Source organism: Carcharodon carcharias, chromosome 28, assembly GCF_017639515.1.
Source record: "Carcharodon carcharias isolate sCarCar2 chromosome 28, sCarCar2.pri, whole genome shotgun sequence".
Lineage (NCBI taxonomy): Eukaryota > Metazoa > Chordata > Chondrichthyes > Lamniformes > Lamnidae > Carcharodon > Carcharodon carcharias.
In genome coordinates, this window is record NC_054494.1 from 38,303,474 (window position 1) to 38,330,443 (window position 26,970).

Below are 26,970 nucleotides of genomic sequence, written 5' to 3' on the forward strand. Positions count from 1 at the left end.
CATTCTCGATGGCAGTGTGTTGACCAATCAGGTCTGCTTGCCAACCAATCAACACCCTTTTCTCAGAGCAGCATAAATTTTTGTTCCCTTTGAAATTTGGCATTCTTGCATCGGTCCTGATGAGTGCAAGACGAAAAGCTTGAACAGCATGTCTCTCTTGTTTCAGTAATACTCAGAGTTTGTACAGCCAAGTGGCAGTTTGATAGATTTTTATTAAGCAAGGGTATTAAGGGTTACATGACCAAGGTGGGTGGATGGGGTTGAGATGCAGATCATCCATGATTGAATAGATATTAATTACATTATTTACAATTAATTATTATTTACCCACAAATACCTGCATTTAACCATCTAGTAACACTACACGCAGTAGAACAACATTAATTGAGTTATATCTAAGCTTGTCTTGGATGTGCTGAATGTGATTGTTTTTGGTTTGTTTCTCTTCTAGATACAAAGGCAGACGTCCGGAATGCCATGCTCCCCATGTACCCAACCAGCCATCTGAAGCAGCTGCCCATTTTTACTTTGAGCTTGCAAAGACTGTCCTTATTAAAGCAGGAGGCAACAGCAGCACATCCATTTTTACCCACCCTTCAGCCAGTGGAGGACACCAGGGTCCCCATCGCAACCTCCATCTCTGTGCATTTGAAATTGGGCTGTACGCACTGGGATTGCACAATTTTGTGTCGCCAAACTGGCTCTCGAGAACCTACTCTTCCCATGTCTCCTGGATTACAGGTTTGAGGAAAAAAAAACACCTTGGTGACAACAAATTAATGTCCGGCCCTTGTGTAATGTTCAGCTCTTGGAGTTAACCGGCCGCATCATGACTGTGGTTTCTCTGAGCACGGAGGATGTTCTTGTTGTATATCTGTCCACTGTGTCGAACCTTTGCTCTGCAGGCAAAAGGAACATGTCCAGGCATCGTGCCTTTTTTGAATTAAACAAAAGCATGGGGGAGTAATAGGTCCCTGGTCCATTCTCCATGGCAATGCCTTGACCAATCAGAGTCGATTTACCAACCAATCAGCACTCTTTTCTCCTGTATAAATTGTTGCTCCCTTTGAAATTTTGTATTCTTGTGTTTGTCCTGATGAGTGCAAGTTGAACAGCTTCAACAGTATGTTACCTTTTTTTTTTAGCAATACTTAAATCTTTGAATTGTTATGAATTCTATCAACAATAATCTGTGTTCTCCTGTAGTTTTTCAAGTTATATTTTTCCAACTTGGTCACAATCTTGGAATTTCCCAAGGTTGAAGGTTAAAAGCTGATGCGCTGTCACTCAGTGGCTCCTACCCAGCATCTCTCTGGCTTTCAGTTGAAGAGATGGGGATGCTGGACTAGGTACTGAAAAGGCACCTGATTATCCACCTGATCACTAACCTTCTGAATGGCAAAGTACCAGAGTGATGGAGTTCCCTCCAAGGAAGTGGTAACATTTATAGTTTGTGTTAAAAGATGAAGTGGAGGTTGGCCCAAACACAGCACAAGACCATTCTAAGGCCGAATTCTGCAGTATTTGTTTGGGGTAATCATATTTCCTCTGGTCCTTCTATCAATGCGGCTGTTTTATGAGTGGCTTTCAGATCTGCTCCTTTGCTGCGAGGCGTAAAAAGTAGCTTAGTGCCGGTGCCTGCAAATTGATCCAGCTGCCAATGAATGCACTGGTGCTGTTGGTCATTGATGTGCACACTAACACAGTATGTTGACATTGTGGTTCTCAATTAGACTCATGGGGCTGAATTTTACATACTCTTGTGGGGCATGTTTTTGTTGGGGGGGGGGGAGGGCACATAAAATAGGGCAAGTGCCCAACTTTCCCTCACACCCCCAAGCTCGACCCCATAATATTGGGGGTGGGCAGGTGCAGGAATCAAGTAGATAATCAAGGGTCAATTATGCTTGTTACCAAGCTAGTTGACCCTGATAATATGCTGCCCACACCATGGTTGGGCATTCGGGTGGGAGTGGGGAGGCTGATTTTTCTTTTAAAAAAAATAAATAATTCTTCAGAGGGTGGGAAGAAAGGGGGGCTTCTATCTTCAGGGGTTGCCCTTTTCAGAGCGTGGTGAAGCCCGCCCCCCCCACCCACCCCCACCCACCACCAAAGATAGAACCCCCCTCCCCTTTTCTTCTTACCTGCCTGCTGTCTTAAACCCACCGCCCCTACCCTCCCATCCACCTCCCTAACCTGCCCAAACCCTCCCTGCCCAAAGCCCTGGACTTAGCTGTTTCCGGGGATCCGCTGGACTGTCTTCTGCTTCCTCGTTGCAGTCCCGGCAGTGCCCACTAATGTGCTCTTGGCGCTGCTGGGACTGATGGAGCTCCTGGACAATTGGATTGGCTGGCAGATCCTGAGGGTGGGACTTTCTCCTTAGTGAGGGGCGGAAGTCCCATATTGCCCCCATTTAGCTTGCCCTGGAGCGGGTCGACTCCATGCCCTCATCCCCCACCCCCCCCCAACCCTATAACATTCAACCCGTAGTCAAGGCAACTAAGCCATGTCAGATTTTTCTTTACCCCCCTCCCCATTCTTTTTTTTTAAATGACCATTTTAGTTTTCTGCGGTGTTAATAATTGCTTTTGAATCTCTTCAAATGCAATAGGCCAGGCGATGGAAATTGGTAGTGCAGCACTGAACATTTTGGTGGAATGTTGGGATGGTCACCTCACCCCCCCGGAAGTGGCATCTTTAGCAGATCGTGCATCACGTGCAAGGGATCCCAACATGGTGCGAGCTGCAGCGGAGTTGGCTTTGAGCTGTCTACCCCACGCCCACGCTCTGAACCCTAACGAGATCCAGAGAGCATTGGTTCAATGCAAGGAACAAGTATGTTTAGCCCACTACACTGACAAGACTGTTGATTTTACTCCAATTAAGTCTATGGTATAATTACTTATCATAATAAGATGAGTGTAGACACGATTGCAGTGATGGATGTTGTGTGTTTGTGTGGATGTTGAGCGTAGACACGATTGCAGTGATGGATGTTGTGTGTTTGTGTGGATGTTGAGTGTAGACACGATTGCAGTGATGGATGTTGTGTGTTTGTGTGGATGTTGAGTGTAGACACGATTGCAGTGATGGATGTTGTGTGTTTGTGTGGATGTTGAGTGTAGACACGATTGCAGTGATGGATGTTGTGTGTTTGTGTGGATGTTGAGTGTAGACACGATTGCAGTGATGGATGTTGTGTGTTTGTGTGGATGTTGAGTGTAGACACAATTGCAGTGATGGATGTTGTGCGCCTTGGCTTAGTTTACTTGGTAGCTCCTATTTCTTCCGGGTTGAAAGGTTGCCTGTTCAAGCCTTGTACCGGAGGATCTGCCACGATCTCTGGGCTTTCACTCGAAGGACAGACCTAAGGGATTGCTGCATTGTGAGAGGTGCCACCTTTTTGAATTAGCAGTTAAACCAAAGCCCCATCTGCCTGCTCTTGTGGATCAGGCAGGTGTCAAAGATCCCAAGGTACCATTCACAGAAGAGCAGAGAACTCTTCTGGGATCCCATTCAACAATCCTCCTTCAACTGGCATCACTAAAAACAGTGTAACTCATAGTTGACTGTTGGATCTTAATGCTGTCCTTGCACATCAAAGCAATTCATTTCATATTTGAGCCATTTCTAAGAGGCACGGGGCTTTGTTTATATATTTTTTTAGGTTTTCTTCCTCTTCTCCCTGCTGCCTTCCTCCTCCCCGACTCCCTGTGCCCTCCCCTCTTCCTCTTCACCCCTTCATTCCCTCCTCCATCCCCACACCGTCCTCTCCAGCACCAACTTGAGTGCAATTAGGAATGGGCAATAAATGCTGGCCTCTCTAGTGATGCTCACATCCCATGAATCAGTAAATAAAAACTCACTCACTCAGCTTTCAGCTTCTTTGCAATTCCGTGCACTTTATCCCGCATTTTTTCCAAAGGCAGTAAATGTAACTCTGAAACCTAACTGGAACCATTGTTGCCATGAGATCATAATAGGAGCAGGAGTAGGCCATTCAGCCCCTTGAGCCTGCTTGCCATTCAATGAGATCATGGCTGATCTGATGATGGCCTTAACTCCACTTTCCTGTCTGTCCCCCATAACCCTTAACTCCCTTGTCGATCAAAAATCTGTCTAACTCAGCCTTGAATATATTCAATGACCACTGTTTTGTGGGGAAGAGAATTCCAAACACGAGTGACCCGCTGAGAGAATGGATTCCTCCTCATCTCCGTCTTAAATGGGAGACCCCTTATTTTTTTTAAACTGTGCCCCACAAGGGGAAACACCCCCTCAACATCAACCCTGTCAAGTCCGCTCAGAATGTTAAACATTTCAATAAGACCACCTCTCGTTCTTCTGAATTCCAATCACACGTCCATTGTATTTTTGAGCCACTGATACATTGCACCCGAGATCCTTTTCACAGATGGTTAAGAGATCCTTCATCAGCAGCTGACCGTCCTTAACTAGCTCTTGTAGTATTATGGCAACGTAAACATGAGTGTGAGCGACGTATCCATTCCACAGCTGGGCTGAGATGTTGGTTTGTGTGCGTGCGAGAGAGAGAAGCTTATTTAAATTTTCAGTCTGAATGGACAGCCCTGTTTGGGCTGAATGGCCTGTTTCTGTGCTCTACATATTCTATTGTGATGTTATTACTGTCTAGGATAACACCATGTTGGAGAAGGCTTGCATGGCAGTGGAGGAAGCTGCCAAAGGCGGTGGTGTTTACCCCGAGGTGCTCTTCGAGGTCGCCCATCAGTGGTACTGGCTTTATGAGCAAACAGCTGGCGGCTTGCAGCAACAACGGGAGATGTTGGCAATCGGCGGCCGTGGATCCCACGAGGCAGGCCGGGCAGCCACGGAACACTCGCCATTAACCGACGGCTCAGCCACAGTGACGGTGGCGGCCACGGTGACGGCAACTGCCGTGGTGCCGGTCATCACTGTCGGATCCACCATGTACCAACAGCACACCATAGCCGGGACAGCAATCGCACATCCCCACGGACAGGTCTTCCCAACCAGCCCGGCCATGACACATCCCTACACTACAATCCAAACTCATATACCATCTGTCTGTAACGCTGCCTATCTTGGACATCCGATACAACATGTCCCTCGGCCTGCAATTTTTCCTGTTGCTGGAGCTGCCTATCCTCAGGTACTTCAATACAGTACCAGTCGTTTCAAAGGGTTAGGGAGGGGGAGTTCTGTGTAAATGCACTGATAATAAGATTTGGAACAGCAATATCAAAACCCCCAAGTGGATTGTATCATCAATGCATTTGTTTGAAATCGTGCCCTGTGCTGAATAAGCCATAAAGAAATTACGCCTCTGATATCTTTTACATTCATGGGAATGGAGATGCAGTTAAATATCTCCACATTCTCTGGTCTATTGCACGTGTCTTGCCGCCCTCTCCATTCTGCATGTAACCTTGAGGCTGAACCAGTTTGTCTCTACTCTTTCTACGTAATTCTCTCCCTAACTAGCCTCCGCCCACTTAGTTTGCCTAATCTTTGCCTCCGCAAATCTGCCCTCTCTTTGCGCTGTGTGTCATCTCCCATTCTGCTCCAATTTCTGTTTGTTCGGTGCCCTCTCCGATAAGTGTCTCTGCTCCGTATGGGGAACTTGTTGCTGGACATTGCTAATGCTGCAGTTCTTTCACTTCCTCGGCAAAGCAACATTTTGCCAATGTTTAGTTTTGAGGCGGAGGCAACTGTCATTAAAATAATTCTCCTTTCCACATGTGAAGTCAGCCTACACTGTCTGCAACATCCCAAGTCTTTTGAGTATTGAGCTTGATGGGAAAGCGAGAGGGAGCAGACTGAAACGAAACGGAAAGATTTAGGCTGGAGTATTTGCTGAGCTTTGCCTGTGCAAAGGTTTGGACAATTTTAAGTGCAGATTATGATCAGCCCAACTGTAATTTCCACAATCATTTGCACTAGAAGCTAACCCCACCTTCAGAAACAGGCCGTATGTTCAGAATGAGTTCATCCCCATTGGGAGTTTCCTTTAGGTACAAGGACATGCAAAATAGCAATGTTTAAAACCCCCAAGCCGATTGCAACATGAATGAATGCAGTTGACTAATCCATAGAAAAATTACGCCTCGGATACCTTTTACATTCATGAGAATGGAAATGCAGCTAAATGTTACCCGCGTCTTGTGTGAAATATCTCCGTGTCCTCTAGTCTGTTGCATGTGCCCCAGCACCCTCCCCGTCAAGGCTGAACCAGCCCACCTCTACGCTCTTTCTACATGTTTTTCCCCCTAAGTAGCCCACATTTTGAATGCAGTTTAAAAAAAAATACTCGAAGACAGACTACGTCACTAGCAAATGGTTCTGTATGTTTTATAAAAAAAGTCATTTAAAACTGGGTTTTCCACTATACTTGATATTCAAAGTGCTGCTTTTGTTTTGTGAAATACCCATTCTCAGCTATATTAATCAAACTGTACCTACTTACCACTCAAATATATCATGGAATATTCTTTAAATTGATTTTTTAAAGTTACATTTTAAAATGCTGTCCCAGTTGCACTGGCTGTTGGCAAATGTTGCACTTGGTCAATGGGTAAATGGACAGACATTAAGGGGAAAGAGCACTTTCTGTAACAGGCGCAATTTTGGGCACAATTTTCCTCCCTTTTGCCAAATGCACCCAAGGCAGAAACTCTACACCTTGGTGTATAAATTGCTTCCGATATGGGTGGTAAAGATAGCTTGGTTCAGTTGGCAACCATTTCCTGTATGTCCGTAAGTGTTTTGTGCTCACACCCCATTCCTGGCCAGGATCTGGGTGGACACTCCAGTGCAACACTGAGGGAGAAATGAAATGAAAAGCCTTTTTTGGCTGTTTGGGTGGACTTTTCGAAGAAGAAGCAGTTTTGTGCTGGCCTTGTTGCTCCCTCCTCCAACATCATTGCTGTGGTTCAAAAATAAAGTCCTATTTACCTGATATTTCTTGTGTCATCTGATCATTACGCTGCTTCATGGGGGTGATGCAAATGCTCAAGTGAGTTAAACCCAAACATTTGGGCTGATGTCAGGAAGTTATTTAAGCAAACTTTAGCTAAACAGAGTTTTGGATTGATTGGTGGAGGAAGAAAGCCAGGGACACATTTCAGAAGGAGTTGTTTGCTTGGCAGGGACAGAGAGGGTTCAACTGTTTCAACAAACTGAGAGTTGCGTGACTCTTTTCTGGGTCTATCTCATGATCTTGATTGAAATAAGTAAATTCCAAAGATTATGCGTATTGAGACATTGGACAGTTGGAGCCATGGCACATTACTAATCAGACTGAAAACTTGCTAGTAATAAACTGAAGGCAACAGAAGTAGGATGTGCAATTATTTACTGGTCTGTAATCTGTTTAGGGTATGCACCCGGCATTCATTGGAGCTCAGTACCCTTATACAGTTGCAACCACCACCCATCCAGCCATGGCTGCTCCACCAGTGACCTTCGCAGGGGTTCCTGTGCCCCCTATGACACCAATGGCAGTGCATCCCTACCAATCCGATCCGAGCCTGCCCCTGGCATCGACTGTAGCAGGTATGTGAGTTCTTTCAATTGTTAACGGAGGTAGATATGTAGTAACTTTTAGAATAGTGCTTTAAAACGTGTGCCCATGTGGTAGTGAATACAGCTGCACACTCTGGTTCCCCCACATACACACACCCCCATTCCCCTGTCCCTGCTCACCTTTGCGTTGGGCTTAAGTGAGTGAATGTTCATCAGTGCAAATAGCTGTGGGGAGCAGAGTAACAAAGCACACGTTAACGTATCTCCTCCTATGACAAGTACTCCCTCTGATGCCTGATTGTGGAATAGTCATCAATGAAGCAGTTTTCAGTGTGTAAATCTCTCACAATACCTGGGCTAAGACCAGGCAGAGGGGAAGTTTATAAAGATTTGCAGCTGATAAATTTTAATAGCTTAAGAAAACGCTGTTATTTAGAAATTGTCTCCATTTAGCTCTGTGATTGCAGCAATTGAAAAAATCGAACTAAATAAGTGTAAACTCTTGCTGAAACATTGACTTTGTTTCACTCCCCATAGAGAATGTCTGACCTTGTAAATATTTCCAGCATCTTGTTTTTATTTCAGATTTCCGGCATCTGTAGTATTTTGCTTTCGTGTTACCCTTCGGTTCAAGTAGTTTGTGTTTCTTTTATTCTTGGTCGTTTTCACTGATTTTTCCCTCCTGCTTCTGAAGACAATGCCCTGGTTGCCTTACCCAGTTGGCCTTTATTCTATTGTGACCCTTGCCTACAAAGAGCATCACTAGTTATCCTGTTCCTGCCTCTCTCCGATGTCCAGTAGGGATTGCTAAATAACGCCTGCTAATTTGGATGCTGGCTGATTTATTATCCCCTGCCCCCCCCCCACCGGACCAGGACCAGTTGGTAGCTTCACCACTGCCACTCTGGCTGAGATGAGCTGCTGAGCTCAGGCCAGGCATCAATCCCTTGCTTGTGTGGCTCACTATCTTGTTGGATGAACTGGCTGTCAGTACAGCAACATACTTCCCATTTAAGCAGCTAACATCAGGCATTGCGAATTATGGAGTCTGATCCAATGAACTCTTTTTTTTGGCCAAACTTTTGGTCACCGATCCTAATTTCTCATGTGTCTTGGCTTCAAATTTTATTTTAGTATAGCAGAGGCGCTCCCAATATCCAGTATAGGCAGCTGCATTCTGACATTTCAAATAATCCATCTGACCCAAGACCAGGGCTTAATTATTAAGATCGCTGTAGGCAGATCTCTCTAAATACCACTTCACCATTATTCTGAGTCCTACAAAATCAATGTGTCTGTTTTATTTGTACTGTACTACTTATTAAATTTTAACAAGGATTCGAAAGCAGTGAGAGCATTCCAATTAGATGGAGAATTGGCTGTGAAAACCTCTTGCCCTAAGTTGCACTATTGCAGTTCAACGAGCCGCAGTTATAACTCTGTATTAACCCTTAGATTGAACTAAAGACATCATACTGCCTGGCGTCAGCGATGTTACTGAGCTGGACAATGATCATTGTCTTGAAAAGAAAATTGGGAATTGGCGCCTGTGAAGTGTGTTCCATGGTCACTTGGGGTTCACTTTGATCAGCACAATAAGATGAAATTGGACAAACACCCGCAAGTGATCAGGGAGGTTTAACTGTGCACTAACCCCAAAAACAATTTGTGTTTGTGTATTCTGTGATAGAAACGTAGAAAATAGGAGCAGGAGCCGGTCATTCAGCCCTTCGAGCCTGCTCTACCATTTAATGTGATGACGGTTGATCCTCTATTTCACTGCTGTAGCCCCGCTCTCTCCCTAAACCCCTTGATGCCTTTAGAGTCCAGAAATCTATTTCCTCCTTAAATATATTCAGTGACTTGGCCTCCACAGCCTCTGTGGTAAAGAATTCCACAGGTTCACCACCCTCTGAGTGAAGAAGTTCACCCTCATCTCAGTCCTAATCTCATCTTTAAATCATCTCTTTTGCATGATTCAGTTTACCTGAATTATCTACATAACCGGCCACACTCCCAGGTTGGAACTGCGTGAACCTACAGATTATGATAGGCCAGGAAGGCCCTTCAAATTATGCTCAATTCTTTTAGGCAGTATAACACATGCTGTAAAAACTTCCTCCATATCAAAAAAACACTTGATTTACTAAGCAAAGTGCACACTAATCAAACTATTAAGCAGTTCAGTTGGGTTTTTTCCAGTGATTTTTTTTTGTCAGGTTACTCATAGCTCAACAGCCAGACAGCTTCATTAAAAATGTTTTATTTTTTGGTGATAAACCCATTTTCAACTGTTAATAAAACCACATCAGGTTAGCACCACTGGAATGCTTTCTCATGGAACAAAAACAGCTACATTCTATTACGCTGCCCCTTTGCACTGGTTCAGTGAAGATTTTGCCTTGTAATTATGCAAATGCATTTTCGCAGAAATCTGAAGCCTAATCTAATCCAGTGCATTTTGGATGCAATTTGCCAAAGGCGCCTAAAGGCATTATTCTTAGAGCTGAGATCTGATCACATCTAACAACTGCTTGGAGAGGGTAGGACATTGAATGGCTCATCAGGATTTTTAGTTACTCCAATGCTAAATGCTATTTATAATCTTTGTGAAGAGCTAAACTAATAAAAGTGAGAAATGTATTGTTTAGAAAAGAGACTAGCTGTTGAAGTTCTGGATTGGACAACACTTAGTAAACAATCCTGATTGTGCTAAGAATTACACCGACAATCACAGTGTGGCTAGAAACTACATATATTCACACACAGGGCCCTGTCCTTTCCAGATAGAAAGAACATATCCACCCATTGCATCTTTCTCAACTAAACAAAAGCATGGGGGACAGCCATTCCCTGGTTCATTCCCCATGTCAATGCCTTGACTAATTAGAGTCGACCTGCCTGGTTTGAATTTCAAAAAAATGCTTGGCAGATAACTGTTCCCTTGTGTATTCTCCATGGAAATGCCTCTTCCACTTAAAAGTCCACTTGCCAACCAATCAGCACCCTCTGCTCATGCAGTGTAAATTGTTGTTGCCTTTGAGATTTGGTATTCCTGCAAATCTGTTGTGATGAGTGCAAGACGAAAAGCTTCAACAGCATGTCTCTTTTTTTCAACAATACTCAGGAATGAATGTGTTGCATTGTATCCAACTGCCGTTTTAATTTCTTACTTTAGAGTTATACCTGGTTATATGTTGAATATAATGGCTAACATTGCCTGTTTCTCTATTCTCCCCTCCGACCCTCTCTCCAGTTGCCAGTGTGCAGACTGGAACCACTTTCCAGGCTGTTCAAGGAGCATCAATGCCAACCTTAACAACACAAGGCCCCTCGATAGTAGCCCCAACCTTCCCTACAGAAGATGAACAGCACTCTCAACCTGTCAGTCCTCAGGGACTGCACTACCTGCATTCAGCTTACAGAGTTGGTAAGTGCACGTTCAAATAATCCTACATTACACGAAGACTGGCATTTCTACAGAGCCTTTCACAACCTCAAGAAATCCCAGAAGTGTTTTACAGCCAATGAATTACTTTTTGAAGTGTTGGGGCTGCTGTAATGTAGGAAATATGGCAGCAATGCAAGAATAGTCCAATTTTATGGTGTTGATTGAGGGATAAATTTTGGCCAGGTCACCAGTCAACCTGTCTTCATAGGACAGCTCTCATATCTCAGGGATCAATCTGGTGATCCTTTGTTGTACTTCCTCTAAGGGACATCTATCCTTAAATAAGGGCACCAAAATAGTACACCAAAGCCCTATATAAATGTAGTGAGACTTCCTTACTCCACCCCCCTAGCGATAAAGGCTGATGTATATTTGGATGGCAGAGATCTGTAAACGGTTTTGCCTACCTGAAGCTTGCCAAAGATAGGTGCTTGGACTGGAGAGTGGGAAAAAGTTGAAAAATTAAAAAGGATTACTATTTTGACTGACAGCTGAAAGAGTTTGCTTTTTTTTTTGCAAAGCTCAGATGGTGCAAAGGATACAAATATACGAAATAGGAGCTGAAGTAGGCTATTCGGCCCCTTGAGCCTGTTCTGCCATTCAGTAAGATCATGGCTGATCTGTTTATATTTTGAGTTTTGCATCCCCATTTACCCCCGATAACCTTAGATTCCCTTGCCTAAGAAGAATCTATCTCCCTCTGCCTTAAAAATATTCAGTGACCCCACCTCCACCGCCTTCTGAGGCAGAGGGTTCCAAAGTCACACAACCTTCTGAGAGAGAAAAATTCTCCTCATCTCTGTCCTAAAAGTGTGAGCTCTAATTTTAAAACTGTGCCCCCTAGTGCTGGTCTCACCCACCAGAGGAAACATCCTTTCCAAATTCACCTTGTCAACACCATTCAGGATCTTATCTACTTCAGTCATCATCCCTCAGTCTTCTAAACTTCAGTAGAAGCAAGCCCAGCCTGTCCATGAGACAACCCGCTCTTCCAGCTATCAATCTAGTAAACCTCCTTCAATCCACCTCCAACACATTTACATCCATCCTTAAATAAGGAGACCAAAACTATGGACAATGAGGTGCAGTCTCACCAATGTCCTATATAACTGAAGCACAACATCCTTACTTTTTATGTTCAATTCCTCACGTAATAATTAGTCTTCTTGATTACATGCTGTACCTGCATACTAAGCTTTTGTGACTCATGCACAATAACACCTAGTTCCCGCTGCATCTTGGAATTCTGCGGTCGTTCTCCTTTTAGGTAATACTCTGCTTTTTTATTCTTCCTGTCAAAGTGAACAACTTCATATTTTCCCACATTATGCTCCAACTGCCAGATTTTTGCCCACTCACTCAACTCATCTATATCCCTCTGCAAACACCTTATGTCTTCTTCACAACATACTTTCCTTTGTATCATCTGCAAATTTAGCTACCGTGTCTTCGCTCTCAGCATCTAAGTCATTGATGTAAATTGTAAAAAGTTGAGGCCCCAGCATCAAAATCCATCTGGTTTAAATACTGCGGGACTGCACTAGTCACATGCTGCCAATCAGGCAACAGACCCATGTATGCATACTCTGTTCTCTGCCAGGTAGCCTATCCTATATCCAGGCTAAAATGCTACCCTGTACTCCAGAGCTTTTAATTTCCACAATAACCTTTGATGTGGCACCTTATAAAATGCCTTCTGGAAATCCAAGTACAGCACGTCTACAGACTCCCCTTTACCCACAGCACATGTTACTCCTTCAAAGAACTCTAATAAATTTGTTAAACATGATTTCCCTTTCACAAAACCATGCTGACTCTGCCTGATTACCTTGAGTTTCTCTAAGTGCCCAGCTATAACCTCTTTAATGATCGACTCTTAACACCTTCCCCACAACAGGCATAAAGCTAACTAGCCTATAGTTTCCTGTTTTCTATCTCCCTCCTTTCTTGAATAGAGGGGTTATATTTGCTACTTTTCAGTCTGATGAAACCTTTCCAGACTCTAGTGAATTTTGGAAAATTAACACAGCGCATCTACTGCCTCATTAGCCACCTCTTTTAAGACCTGAGGATGAAGTCCATCAGGACCCAGAGACTTGTCAGCCCGCAGCTCCATCAGTTCGCCCAGTACTTCAATTTAACTAAGTTCCCCTCTCCCCGCCACCTCCTGATTTACAGCTATTACTGGAATGTTTTTTATATCCTCTATAGTGAAGACAGATGCGGTTATCAAAAATATATTCCATTAGCTGGAGTTGTTCTCTTTAGAGAGGAGAGGAGATTTGATAGAGGTGCTCAAAGTCATGAGGATACTGTTCCTGTTGGTGGAAGGGTCCAGAATCAGAGGATACAGATTTAAGGCAATGGGCAAAAGAACCATCAGCAACGAGGAAGATCTTTTTTACACAACAAGTGGTTATTGTCAGAAGTGCACTGCCTGAGAGTGTGGTGGAGGCAGATACAACTGGAGACTCCAAAAGGCAATTGGATAAGAACCTGTACAAAGAAAATTTTCCAGGCTACAGGGAAAGAGCTTGGGAGTGGGACTCGTTCGTGCAGAGAGCTGACAGGGAGAAGATGGGCAGAATGGCTCTTTCTGTACTGTAACCATTTTACGATACCCCCGGCCAATATTTATCCCTCAAGAACACACGAAATGAGAGCAGGAGCAGACCATCCGGTCCATCGAGCCATTCAGTATGATCGTGGCCGCTCTTGGGTTTCAGCCTCACTTTTCAACCCGCTCCCCACATTCCTTGATTCCCTAAGAGACCAAAAATCTTATCTACCCCAGCGTTAAATGTATCCAACGATCAGAGCATTCACAACCCCTGGGATAGCAAATTCACAATCAGCGTCATAGGAACAGACGGAAGTGGTGGTGGTCACAATGATGTTTGTGGGAGCTTGAGCTGCGCAAATTGGCTGCTTTGTTTCCTACATCACAAAGGTGACTAGGATTCAAAAGTACTTCATTGGCTGCAACGCCCGTTGAGATTTCCAGTGATTGTGAAGAGACTGTATAAATGCAATTTTTTCTTGTTGTGAACTCATTCCTCTTTTCGCTTGTGCTTTTCACACAGTCACCATTTCAAAGTTTTTCTCTAATGTAGAGGAAAACCATTTTCTTGTGCGATGCTGGTTTTGAAGCTGCGTTTGTCCTTTACAGGAATGCTGGCTTTGGAAATGCTTGGTAGACGAGCTCACAATGATCACCCAAACAATTACTTCTCGAGGAGTCCACCTTACACAGAGGATGTGAAATGGTTGTTAGGTTTAGCAACACGGTTGGGTAAGGAAAATGTTTGAAACAAATGCGATGGGACACGTGCTGTAATTTGGAAAATGCACAAGCGACTGCAGGGCCTGAGGCTCCAGGTACAAAAGCACAAAGTTAAAATTAACCCATTAGGTGCAATGAAATGAATGGCCAGTTAATCAGTTTTGCCAGTTTTGGGGTTGGATACTGACCACCCAAGGAGAACATCCTTCTCCCTGTTATAAAAAATATATGGGCAAGGAAACCTTTCCATACATATGAGAAGGCAAGTGTCTCAGCTACTTACCATCAGCCTTAAGATGTTTAATGTCTCGTCTGAAAGAGGACGCCTGTGACAGAGCAGCACTCCACTCAGTTTTGCTCTGAAATGTCAACCCTAATAAAGTGCTCAGCAGCAGAATCCACAATCTCATGACTGAGGCATGAGTAGTACCAACTGGGTCAAACAGACTCGGTTTATGGCAAATGTGTAAATTATTTGATTATTATTCTTGGGCCCAGACTAGTTAATCTAGTGTCAATAGAAAATAGGATTGTTTAAAAAAAAAACTAGCATAACTTTGTGTCATCTAAATGATTTTGAGTGGTATAAATAGACTGAGTGACAACTCTGATATTCAGCTTATATTTAAAACTAATTGCATGGCTCTGTTCATTCGTCAGCTAGAAGGATTTGTTGGGACTGTGATGGTTTTTATGAAGGCCTGTTTATGCAGGGTTGTGAATCACTCTCAATGTCTTCAGCCTGACCCTCTACACCATCACCGTTACCAACACGTTGGGTTTTCTCTCCCTTAAGGTATAAACCATTATTAGGTCAATTCAACTCACTTCCATTCACATGCCTGTTGCTTGGCCACAGCCCCCCTCAACTTCTCCATTCAGGTCTCGGCATCTTCAGCTGGCTGACGTTGTGGTTAGTGGGCTGGGTACCGTTCACCCCTGTTGCCCCACCCTCCTGCCCTGCCCCCTTAACCCCCCCCCCCACCCCATCACAGTGAATTTGTTGCTCAGCTTGTCATCGCAGGAACGTCGAACACTGAGGTTACTGATTTTGTCACAGGGTGGGAAAAGTGTAGCGTCTCGTATTCTGATCCTAGGCAGACTTTAACAGCAAAGGAGATATTTATGGGGGTTCTGGGGAAAGAGTCAGGGGAGTGGGACCAATTGAAAAGGTTTTTCAAAGCGCCGGCACAAGCATTATGGGCTGAATGGCCTCCTATGCTGTACGATTCCAAGAAGGACATGCGGACAGGTTTGGAAGGAGCAGCAGAAAATAAACTCCTCAGTGACAAAGTAGCTTGAGAAACAATTTTGGGGCGGTGATTCTAACTGCATGTTCTGCAAGGTGGACTGACAACACTGGAGCGACAGGAAAATGGGAGGATTTACCTGATGAATTTGCACTGCTGATGTCCCATTGTCTTGTAGTTTCCATTGTGTTGAATAAAGATGACAGTTTTTTAAACAAAAATACATTTCTTTTGATAAATCCCATGGATTAGCTATATACCCTTGACTAAGTTTATTGTATACAATATTGGAAAGTTAAGTTAGTAAAAATGCTAACGGACATTGCTGTGATAGTATTGGCATCTGGCTATCATTTTAACCTTCCTTTGCCACAGCAGTGTGTGCTCGGAGCTGCCAGTTGAGAATCTTGAGGCATGTTCTTTTGTCTCTTGTGAAACCAGGTGTGAACTATGTCTATCAGTTCTGCATGGGTGCAGCCAAAGGAGTACTGAGTCCGTTTGTACTACAGGAGATAATCATGGAGGCCCTACAACGCCTTAATCCTGCTCATGTACATGCCCACCTTCGAACCCCTGCGTTCCACCAGCTTGTTCAGAGATGCCAGCAAGCATATATGCAGGTAAAACTAACCAAACGAGTAACCTTTCATGTATAAATATATATTTTACTTGGCAAACTGCTGTGATTTTGCACCTGGGGCATTAAAGCTAAGTGTAGTTTTCTGATAGTGCCCAAGACAAAGCAGCCTGCTTGATCGGCATCCCATCCACCATCTTAAACATTCACTCCCTCCAGCACTGACACACAGTGGCAGCAGTGTGTACCATCTACAAGACGCACTGTAGCAATTCGCCAAGCTTCCTTCAACAGCACCTTCCAAACCCTTGACCTCTACCACCCAGGACAGGAGCAGCAGACACATGGGGACACCACCACCTGCAGGTACCCCTCCAAGCCGCACACCATCCTGACTTGGAAATATATCGCCGTTCCTTCATTGTTGGTGCGTCAAAATCCTGAACTCCCTGTTATGGGTGGGGAGCAGCAGTTCAAGAAGGCGGCTCACCACCTGTTTCTCGAGGACTATTAGGGATGGGCAGTAAATGCTGGCCTAGCCAGTGACGCTCACACCTCATGAGGGAATAAAAAGTAGATTAAGTGGGATTATGTTTCTTTGGACCACGATGAGCAATCACTACTTTAAAGTCTTAATTTTTATTTAGTACTGGAACTTTCTATTATTTGTAGTTAATTAGCAAGGGGATGGAGTATAAAAGTAGGGATTTCTTGCTACGGCTGTACAAGGCATTGGTGAGAATCACAGAATTTTAATGGCACAGAAGGAGGCCATTCTGCCCATCATGTCTGCACCAGACCTCCAATTGAGCATTATGGCTTAGATCCATTGTCCTACAACTAGAGGACTATACAATTTTGGTCTCCTTACTTAAGGAAGGATATACTTGTATTGCAAGGAGTGCAGAGAACATTTACTAGGTTGATTCCTGGGATAGGAGGATTGTCTTATGAGGAAAGGTTGAGCAGTTAGGGCCTAACCTTATTGTAGTTTAAAAGAATTGAGAGATGATCTTATTGAAACATATAAAATCCCGAGGGGGCTTGACAGGGTAGATGTGGAGATGGTGTTGCCCCTTGTGGGGAATCTAGAACTAGGGGGTACAGTTTCAGAATGAGGGGTGTCTCATTTGAGATGGGGATGAGGATGGATTGCTTCTCTCAGAGGGTTTGTTAGTCTTGAATTTACTCCCAGGGAGCAGTGGAGGCTGTGGGTGGGGACCACAGGCAGAAGAGAGATGTTAAGGCCACAATCAGATCAGCCATGACAGTATTGATTGGTGGGCCAGCTTGCTTCTGATTCTTGTGACTGTATAAAAATGTTGAAATTGTTAGGGAGATCGGACAGCAGAGTTGCTTAGGGCGCTGGGAGCTTTTCTGTAGTCCCGACTGCGAAGCTGAGACTCCACATCTTCACCACCGGCAGACCAGTGTATGTACAGCGTGGCCAGTTTACAGAGGCAGTCCCCATTATAAATGTGGGCACAGTCATTAATAGAAAAAAACTGACATAAAAGTCTGACAAAAATGTGACAGCAGACGGTTTTGCAGATATGTGTGCACAGACGTGGTCTTAAAGCATATCATGGAGCTACCAGGTTATTCCATTGCAATGCTTGTTGAATCAGAGGTTCTTTAACAGATAGGGTGTTATCAACAAAGTGTGACAAATTGGGTCCACTTATATGGATTTGCAAAAACTGGCAGATTTGTAGATAATGTAAGCAGCTGAGATTGCACAGAAATTGAAATTCTGCCCGTGTGGTGCTGTTCCTGTACTTGAGGCAGTACCAGACTGGTTTTATACACATGAGCTCCAGAAAGTCTCTGAATTCTCATGCCATTTAACTGGAGCTTGACTAGTTCTGTTACTGCAACCAGTGCTTATGGTGAATTAGCAGATCCTTTGTTATACTTTCAGTGCTTATGGGGAAAGTCTAAGTAAAATTCTCTCAAAAAGGAATCTATCTTATTTGGATATTGTTCCTATAAGATGCCATTTTACTTGTTCTTTTGCCAGTAGCTCCCCCAATATGAATTGTACAGGTGAGCAATGGTTTGTTGAAGACTATGTTTGTACTATACAGGGCAGGGAGGGTGAAGTTAAGGTAGCAGATCCATGATTATTGAATAGGAGTATATTGCAAGGGCTGAATGTCCTAATCTCGATCTTATATTTTCTTTAGCTTTAGAGCCAATACAGTCTACTCTTAATACAATTCTAGGATAATCAGTATTTTTAATAACTAAAAGGACTGATTATTTTAATTGTATACCTGATAGTTCAGAGGACACATTTAAGTTAATTTGCAAAAGAACCAGAGGGGAGATGAGCAGGAATTGTTTTACGCAGCCCGTTACAATCTGGAATGCAGAGGATGGCGGAAGCAGATTCCATAGTAACTTGCAAAAGGGAATTGGTTAAGTGTTTGGAAGGGAAAACTTTGAAGGGCAATAGTGAGACTAATTGGATAGCTCACTCTCGGCAAGATGGCTGCCGCCTGCACGTTTTAGGGTATATGTTGCTTTCCAGTATGTGTTTGCCTGTGGATTTTTCCAAAAACTCCTGCCTGTCTCCTCTCTCCACAGTGCATCCAGTACAGATTGTACCACATCGCGCCAGCAGATTACGATGATTTTGTAAACATCATCCGTAGTGCACGCAGTGCCTTCTGCTTAACACCTGTCGGAATGATGCAGTTCAACGAAATACTTCAGAATTTAAAACGTGCAAAGGGTCAAACTAAGGACTTGTGGCAAAGAATCTCATTGGAAATGGCAACCTTTTCTCCTTGATGTCCGTTGGTTTGTGCAGATTTAGGTTTAATATTACCCACCCTCCCCTTTCCCCTTTTTAAACCACTCTTCCTGTACTCTTTACTGCTACATTCCTCCTTTAAACTAAGGTTTTAAATGTCAGAAAGCCACAATAGTTTTTTTTTAGTTGTTGGTCTTGTGAATTACTGCCAGATTTCAAGAGCAACCCCTTTCTTCCATCAATCCACAACCCTTCCTCCCCACACACAAAAAAAACTTTTCTATGAGGTAGTTATTATTCATGTACATGTCTTTAACTGTGTGTTTATAAAGAAATGTGTGCTGCAAGTGTGACTGGGTAAATGGACTGCTCGAGCAGGAGAGGCCCATCTACAGCAGCCACCCTCAATAGACTGTGGTTTTTATTTATCTGAATTTCTCTTTTTTTTTGCCTTTGTTTCTTCAATATTAATGTTTTTTCATACTTAAAAAAGTTTTCAATTGTTTAAAAGAATTATATATTCAGATTCCAGTGCCACTGGGATAGTTAAAGCTTTGACACATTTTTCAGTGTTACAAATCAGCTTATGTAGATTTCTGCACTGACCCACCCTGTGTGTCTTCTTCCTGTAATGTTAATATTTTACAAATCTGTTCTTAAGTTTTGGTCCACATCCTTTTTTTCTCCCTGTAAAGGCCACACAGGTAGTCCTGATGCTGTCTGTGCTAGGAAACTTGCATGAATGTTTTGTGTGGGTAGTTTTGTTGACAACAAAAAAAAACTTTATTATCCAACCATTCTGTGCTGTGTTGAATACATACACAATTATTTTTGATTAAAGTACACAAAAAAAATGCAGTACTCTGCTTGTAAAGGCCCTATATTAAATGCTTGGTTTTGGAATGGAGATGCTTAGATTGCAGTTACTGAAGTTAAGGAAGATAAATTTATCTTGCCGATTTTTGCTTTACTTCACAGTTGAGGGAGGAATTCCAGGAACCTGTCAGATTGTTAGGCTGGCTGGATCATTTTTGTACATCATAGTTTTTGCCCAGCTATTGTGGAGAGAGTTTTAAGGCCTTGCAAAGTACATCACATCAACCACAAAATTTACACCAAAAAAAAGCGCTCAATCCACTGGATGTTGCATTGCAGAAAATATGTTCAGCCTGTTGAGAGTAAAATTCTCCAATAACATCATTCAATGTGAATGACACAATAGGTGAAACGTACTGTGAGGCGGAAGAGTCAAAGATAAAAGGGGCTTTCTGCGCTTTCTCCTCCCAGACCAACGGAAGCTGAAATCCTCACCTTAGCCCATTTAAAAACCGTGTGGTTGCCTTTTAAAATGTAGCAACTGTAAGGAACTTTTAACAGCCCACCTGTAACCAAGGTGACATTTTTCACACCAACACTGATTTTTTTTTTTTAAAAACTAAAGTTGCACATTTTTCAATGCCATTTTTCAATGACTTACAGGGACTATTCAAAGCGGGGCGTCGTGAAACAATTTGAGGTAACTATCTGAGGAACAGGCCCTGTTCTGCTGTGATACTCATGCCCATTTCTCTGCATTGCAGCTGAAAATTATTGCCTCAGGGAAATTATGTACACATTAAGTAATTAATTGGTACGCACATGATTAGTACCTGGAGTAGAGCAGTGTTGTTAACACGGTGAAGGGCATAAACTAATCCCAACAATGTCAATGTTTAGTGGACAGGACACTACCATTGTAAAAGCAGCTGATGTAACGATCATTCCACAGTTTGACACTTGAGGGATACACTTCAACACCACAAGGATTAGGGGCAGGTTCTTGAAAGTTTCCAGTATTGGGGGAAGTCCGAGGCTGTCACGAACAATGATTCCATCGCTCACCAGAGTGACATCCCAGAGTGCTCCTGGTTCCAGCAAAGCTGACTCGAATCTTTTTAAGTTGATGTGTCAAGCCTTTGCAAATTTGTCTTCAGGAACCTAGAATTGTGTCAAACTCCATTGCCTCCTTGAACATGCTGCTTGTGTCACATGAGTTGATAAAATGGAAGAGAGGTCAGTGGGCATGAAAGTGTCCTAAGAGTGATGGCAAAACTGACCAGACCCCTCACTCTTCAACTCCAGCTGCTATGTTGTAGTTCCTCCCTCAGCCAACTGGGCAGTGACTGTCCCAATTTGTTTAGCTGTTTTGATAGTTCAATGTTGTGCTCCCTGAAGTAATTGGTCAGGAATGTCCGGGACTAGGAAACAAAAACAAAAGCCAAATGTTAGTTTGTGGGGTCTCCCAGTCTTTCTCTTCTCTTAACTAGACAAAAGCTTAAAGGATAAGACAGAACCACGTTGGCTGCATATCTCGGAAAATTTAACTTCAACTGTCTAGTTAAATTCCCATCACCACTAGACACCAAGTAGCTGGGGTTTACTTAGCCCCTTTAATGTGGTTAAAGCATTGCAAGGTGTTCAATAAAGTACCATCAGCCAGCGAGCAGGAAAGTTAGGCTGAAGTGATGGGCAGTGAGCTCACAAGGAAGAGTGTGTCCTCGAGATGGGACCCAGATGATTGAGAACTCTGCCACTGATGGAGGTGCAGAAGGGGGGCTGTTGTATGTTTTATATATTGGATTTTCCTCAGAGCAAGGCAGAGATGATACTGTGTGCAGGAACTTTATTCACAGAGTTTTTGGGCTGAAGCATGAAGTAGCCAGATAGCTTATGTCTACTTAACTCTGAGTCAATGCCCAACCAATCAAGCACAGTGAGCACAGATCTGTTACAAGCCTTTCATAATCAAACACAGAACAATTGAACACTACAGGAGTAACTGGCCAAGGACACCTGTATGTATTTGCAGCTGGGAGGCATGAATGGATCTGCAAACAAGGAGAAGCTGGGCCCAATGCTGTGTGGTTCTGTTTTTTGATTTCGGGCTTTAGGAATCCAATTCCAAGATTCTATCTGCACTTTTTTCTCCACAAATGACAACGCAGAAGAGACGATTTTCTGCTGGGTGGGAGCAGGATACACTCACCGATGAATCCATCTCTGGATATTTTCTTCCTTTACTTTTGCCTAAACACTTTGACTTGCCACCTTCCACCATCTGACACCAGAAATTCTTGTTGTCGTCGTACCTGATAGGGACAGGGAGCAGTTTAGAAGCTGGATTTGTACCACAAAATGCACTGAAAAAATACAATCTAACACCTGGTTACTGCAGATTACATTCTTACAGCACCATGGCTTCACAAGATAGTCAAAAATAAGGCCCAGCCATCCAAAGAAACACCTACATAGTTCCCCTTGCATCACACCCCGACATCAGACTTCACTGGACAACAAAGAAAGTCAATCAATCTCCCTTTAAAGAAGAACTTGCTTTGTGAAGATAATCTGCCCAAGGTGACTGTGGAACGAATGAGTTTGTGCTTTGCAGTGCCATTTCATATCTTGTGTTAATGCAGCCTCGCAGTAAAGCACCACACAGATTTTAAAATACATAGCGATGGAAAAGGTGTACAGAATGCACAGGTGGAAACCACTCTGTTATGAAAGTGAAGTATTTCAGGCAGCCCCGAACTTAGTGTTGCAGGTTATACCTTACTAAATTCACTAAAAGAGCTAACCTGGGTGAAGTGGAATATACAGATCATTCAAAATAGAAGACATGTGGCAGGATAATATAGCCATTTCCCTCAATTTTGCTTCCAGGAATTTCATAAAACTCCTACAGGAACAGGAGTAGACCATTCAGCCCTTCAGGAATCCTATTCAATTGGATCAAGGCTGACCTGTATCTCAACTCTATCTACCTGCATTGGTTCCATATCCCTTAATAGTTTTGCCGAACAAAAATCTATCAATCTCAGTTTTGAAATTTTCAGTTGAAATCCACCCCAGCCCCCACTTCCCACCAAATCAGGTTCAACAGGTTTTTGGGGAGAAAGTTCCAGATTTCCAGTACCTTTTGTATGAAGAAGCGCTCCCTGACATCACCCTTGAACAGCCTAGCTCAAATCTCAAGGTTACACCCACCTTGTTCTGGACTTGCCCCCTCAGAAAAATCATTTCTATTGACCCCATCAAACCCTTAATCATCTTAAACACCACAGTTAGACTGTCCCTGTAACGATGGGGGAATACAAGCTCAGTCCATGTAACATGCCCTTGGATTTTCCAGCTCCAGTATCTACACTGCAGAACCCAAATCCCAATATATCCTTCCTGAGCTGTGATGTGCAGAACCAACTGCAACCCTGGAGGAACTAAACATATTTCATCTCTATCAGTAAAGTTACAAATCATTGACTATCATTTGTATTGTGCATTTTACAATCTCCGGATGTCTCAAAGCACATTACAGCCAGTGAGCTACTTTTGAACTGCAATCACTGTTGTAGGAAGCACTACAAGCTCCCACACACAGTAATGTGATCATGGGCAGTTAATCTGTTCTAGTGATGTTGGTTGAGGGATTGACAACTGATCGGCACACCAGGGAGAAATCACCTCCACTTTTTCAACATGGTTCTATGGTATATTTACATCCAGCTGAGAGGGCAGACACAGCCTTGGTTCAGCATCACATCTAAAAGGCACCTCCAACAGTGCAACACTCCCTTGGTGCCACTGTTGAAGTGTCAGCCTGGATTATGTGTTCAAGACTCGGTGATGGGGCTTGAACTTTTTGACTCCAAGGCAAAATGTTGTCAACTGAGCCAATCAACCACACAGCGTTTTGGTGAGATCACATCTGGAGCACTGGGTACAGTTTTGGTCTCCTTACTTAAGGAGGGATATACTTACATTGGAAGCAGTTCAGAGAAGGTTCACTCGACTGATTCCTGGGATGAAGGCGTTGTCTTATGAGGAAAGGTTGAGCCTACACCCATTGGAGTTTAGAAGAATGGGGGCGGGGGCAGGGTCGCAGGGTAGAAGCTGGGAGGAGGTTTTCTTTCATGGGAGAATCTAGATCTAGGGGACTTGGTTTCACAATAAGGGGCCCTCCATTAACGATGGAGATGAAGAGGAATTTCTTCTCTCAGAGGATCGTTAGGATTTGGAATTCTCTTCCAGAGAGCATTGAAAGCCAGGTCATTGAATAGATTCAAGGCTGAGTTAGACAGATTTTTTTGACCAACAAGGGAGTCGAGGGTTATGGGGGAGACAGGCAGGATTGTGGAGTCTGGGCCTCAATCGGATCAGTCATGATCTTATTGAATGGCGGAGCAGGCTCGATGGGCCGAAAGGCTCCCATTTCTTATCATTTTATGTTGATCTGCAGAACAGGAGGCACAAAGGAAAAAGACACAGAAGCCATGAGTTACTCTTCCAACAGATGGAAAAGGAATTGATGGAAATACATACATTAGAGCCTGAGTGTAGTTGAAGTGAGGGGCAACACCAAGGAATTTCTGCACACTCTCCATGACAGCCACAGGGTTGTTGCGTAACTGTAAGCCATTGACAACGAGAAACTACAAGGGAAGAAGAAAGAAGCCTTTTAAATGTCAACCAGAAGGAAGTTTCACATAGATCTGTGGAATTACATAGAATTTACAGCACAGAAACAGGCCATTCAGCCCAATTGCTCCTTGGTGTCCTCCACAAGACTCCTCCCACATTACCTCATCACAACCCATCAGCATAACCTTTCTCCCCAATGTTTTCATCTAGCTTCCCCCTTCAAAGCATCGATGCCATTCACCTCAACCACTCCCCATGGTAGCGAGTTCCACATTCTCATCACTCTCTTGTGTAAAGGAGTTTCTCCTGAAATCCCTTAGTGGTGCCTGTCTTATATTGGACTGGAGGTCCTGTGGCACCACCTCTGCCTCTGAGCTAGAGGTTCCGGGTTCGAGTCCCACCCCAGGACTCGACGGCCAAGGAAGGTGTGTTCATATCGCAGCCAAACAGGTTGCGTATCAACCTGAAAATCCAGCAGGCGGATACGAGTGGGAGAGATTCCTAGCCGGCCATATGATGGAAAGAGCGTTGGAGCCCCTAGCATCACTATCCATAGCTCCAGACAACAATGTGCATGTAAAAGTGTCTGTTGTCAGGGCAACTCGAACTCCCTGAGCAAACTGTAACACGTCACCACCATCTTAATATTTATGCCCCCCTCTCCCCCTAGCTTTGGTCTCCTCCACAAGTGAAGACATAACCAGATCCATCCTATCAAACCTCTTCACCATTTTGAAGACTTTGATCAGCTCACACCTCAGCCTTTCCCTTTTTTTAAAAAAAAGAGAAAAGTAAGAAAAATTAGTTGGTACAAACTTGTGGCTTTCGGGGATGGGGAAAATAGGGGAACAATCAGATCACAAATTTGAGCACTAAAAATATTTGCTTTTAAAGCGGGAGCTTGAATTGGAGAATTTGAGAAGGTCGCCTTTCTCATTCCTTTCCTTTGTTCTGAGAACAAAAATGTCCAAGTGCTTAGTGGGTTAGAAAAGTACTCGAGCTGTTGAGCCTAACAAGTCTTTAATGTTGCTGAAAAGAGAGACATGTCACTGAAGCTTTCTGTCTTGTACTTAACAAGACAAATGCAAGAATGCCAAATTTCAAATGATCACAACAATTTATATTACTGGTTGGCAAGTTGGCTCTGATTAGCTGAGGTGTTGCCATGGAGAAAGCAACAGGGAACTATAGGCGCCCCAAGCTTCCAGGTAATTCAAAAAAGGTGCAAGGCTTGAACATATTCCTGTTATTTGCAGAGGATGAGGCTCTGCGTATGAATGTATGTTGCTTCCAGCAAATATTAATGAGCCAAGTTACAAGCTCAACTGAATATCTTAAATTAGTTATTAGTGTAGTTATTAGCACACTCAGGATTATTCAGCAAGTGCTGTTCAAGACAGAAATCACATCTAACAGTAGAACAAATCTTTATTTTCTGACTTATTCATCACTTGTTATGACTCAGATCTAAGGAACAACAGTGGAGGGCAGTTAGAGGCCGTCAGCTAAGAATATAATGCAAATTCATCAACTCTACGTTCAGAAAGGGCAGGTCTCACTTGATGGTGGGTTGGGGATCAGGGTTCTCTGGTGTTGTAATTCTGTCTCTGTCCCTCTTGGGAATATGGGATCACTCTTTTACTACTTTTCTTTTGCTGTCATCACTGTTTTCTCAATTTTTCAATTTTTTTCAATTATTTAGGGGTAGTGGGAAAGCGAAGGCTCTTTTGCACCTCCTACTTTTGATTAAGTAACCACACAAGCTTTCCAAAATGTTTCCCTGTATATCATACTATACTGGTACCTCCAACAGTGCAGCACTCCTTCAGGATTGCATTGAAGTCTCAGCCTAGATTTTGTGTTAATGGAGAGATAATTATTGGCCAGGGCACCGGGGAGAATGCCGCTGCTCTTTTTCAAATGGTGCCATGAAGATCTTTTATGCCCACCTGAGGGGGGCAGACAGGGCATCAGTTTAACATTTGATCTGAAAGATAGCACCGCTGGCAGTGTAGCATTCCCTCAGTACTGCACTGGAGTGTCAGCCCAGATTTTGTACTGGTTTCTGGGGTGAGATTTGAACCCACAGCCTTCTGACTCCAGAGGCAAGAGCGCTACCCACAGAGCCACAGCCAACACCTAAGGATGACAATGGAAGCAAGTCGTACCTGAGAGGGTTGATAGTAAGTTAGCCACCGTTCAATGTGGGTAGCATACCAGCCGGGAACCAGGCAGCGGTTCTTCAGAATACGAAGATCTCTCGGGGAATCTAGTCCTGCTGTGATCACCTGATAGAAGGTGTAGTTCAGGGCTGCAGAGTCATGGTGTGCTCTCTGGTGCTGTGGAAAAACCAACAGGTCAACATTCTGCGAGGTATTGGCTGCTACTGAGAGACAGCAACTAATAGCCTTTTGTTTAAGCAAGGCAAGTTACAAAACTGTGGTAGGTAGACGGAGCTCAAAGACAGACCAGCCATGATCTAACTGAATGGCGAAGCAGGCTCAATGGGCTGAATGGTCTCCTCCTCCTGTTCCCCTCTGAGAAGACACCAGTATAATCACCACAAAGATCCCTCTTTGATCTTAAGGAAACAAGAGCCCTTGATGACTCTTGGTCAACACAAGGTACACTGCTCCTATATCTCTTCTAAGATATCGCTGTTTGCTA

General features: G+C 43.6%; 2 protein-coding genes across 9 annotated transcripts in view; one reads left to right on the plus strand and one right to left on the minus strand.

Moving 5' to 3' along the window:
* The window catches only part of zswim8 (zinc finger, SWIM-type containing 8), a 194,740-nt gene extending 174,994 nt beyond the window's left edge, over positions 1-19,746 (plus strand). For all 4 annotated transcript variants that reach the window (XM_041176604.1, XM_041176603.1, XM_041176602.1 and 1 more), the window contains 8 exons: positions 452-741; positions 2,612-2,835; positions 4,655-5,152; positions 7,377-7,554; positions 10,781-10,954; positions 14,145-14,267; positions 15,950-16,128; positions 18,675-19,746. In XM_041176604.1, the coding sequence (XP_041032538.1) occupies positions 452-741; positions 2,612-2,835; positions 4,655-5,152; positions 7,377-7,554; positions 10,781-10,954; positions 14,145-14,267; positions 15,950-16,128; positions 18,675-18,881 (1,873 nt within the window). In that variant the 3' untranslated portion in view covers positions 18,882-19,746. The remainder of the gene's footprint in view (positions 1-451; positions 742-2,611; positions 2,836-4,654; positions 5,153-7,376; positions 7,555-10,780; positions 10,955-14,144; positions 14,268-15,949; positions 16,129-18,674) is intronic.
* ndst2a (N-deacetylase/N-sulfotransferase (heparan glucosaminyl) 2a) overlaps positions 19,603-26,970 on the minus strand; it is a 565,725-nt gene continuing 558,357 nt past the window's right edge. For all 5 annotated transcript variants that reach the window (XM_041176609.1, XM_041176606.1, XM_041176608.1 and 2 more), the window contains 4 exons: positions 26,472-26,642; positions 24,205-24,314; positions 21,869-21,971; positions 19,603-21,080 (listed from right to left, as the gene is read on the minus strand). In XM_041176609.1, the coding sequence (XP_041032543.1) occupies positions 20,955-21,080; positions 21,869-21,971; positions 24,205-24,314; positions 26,472-26,642 (510 nt within the window). In that variant the 3' untranslated portion in view covers positions 19,603-20,954. The remainder of the gene's footprint in view (positions 21,081-21,868; positions 21,972-24,204; positions 24,315-26,471; positions 26,643-26,970) is intronic.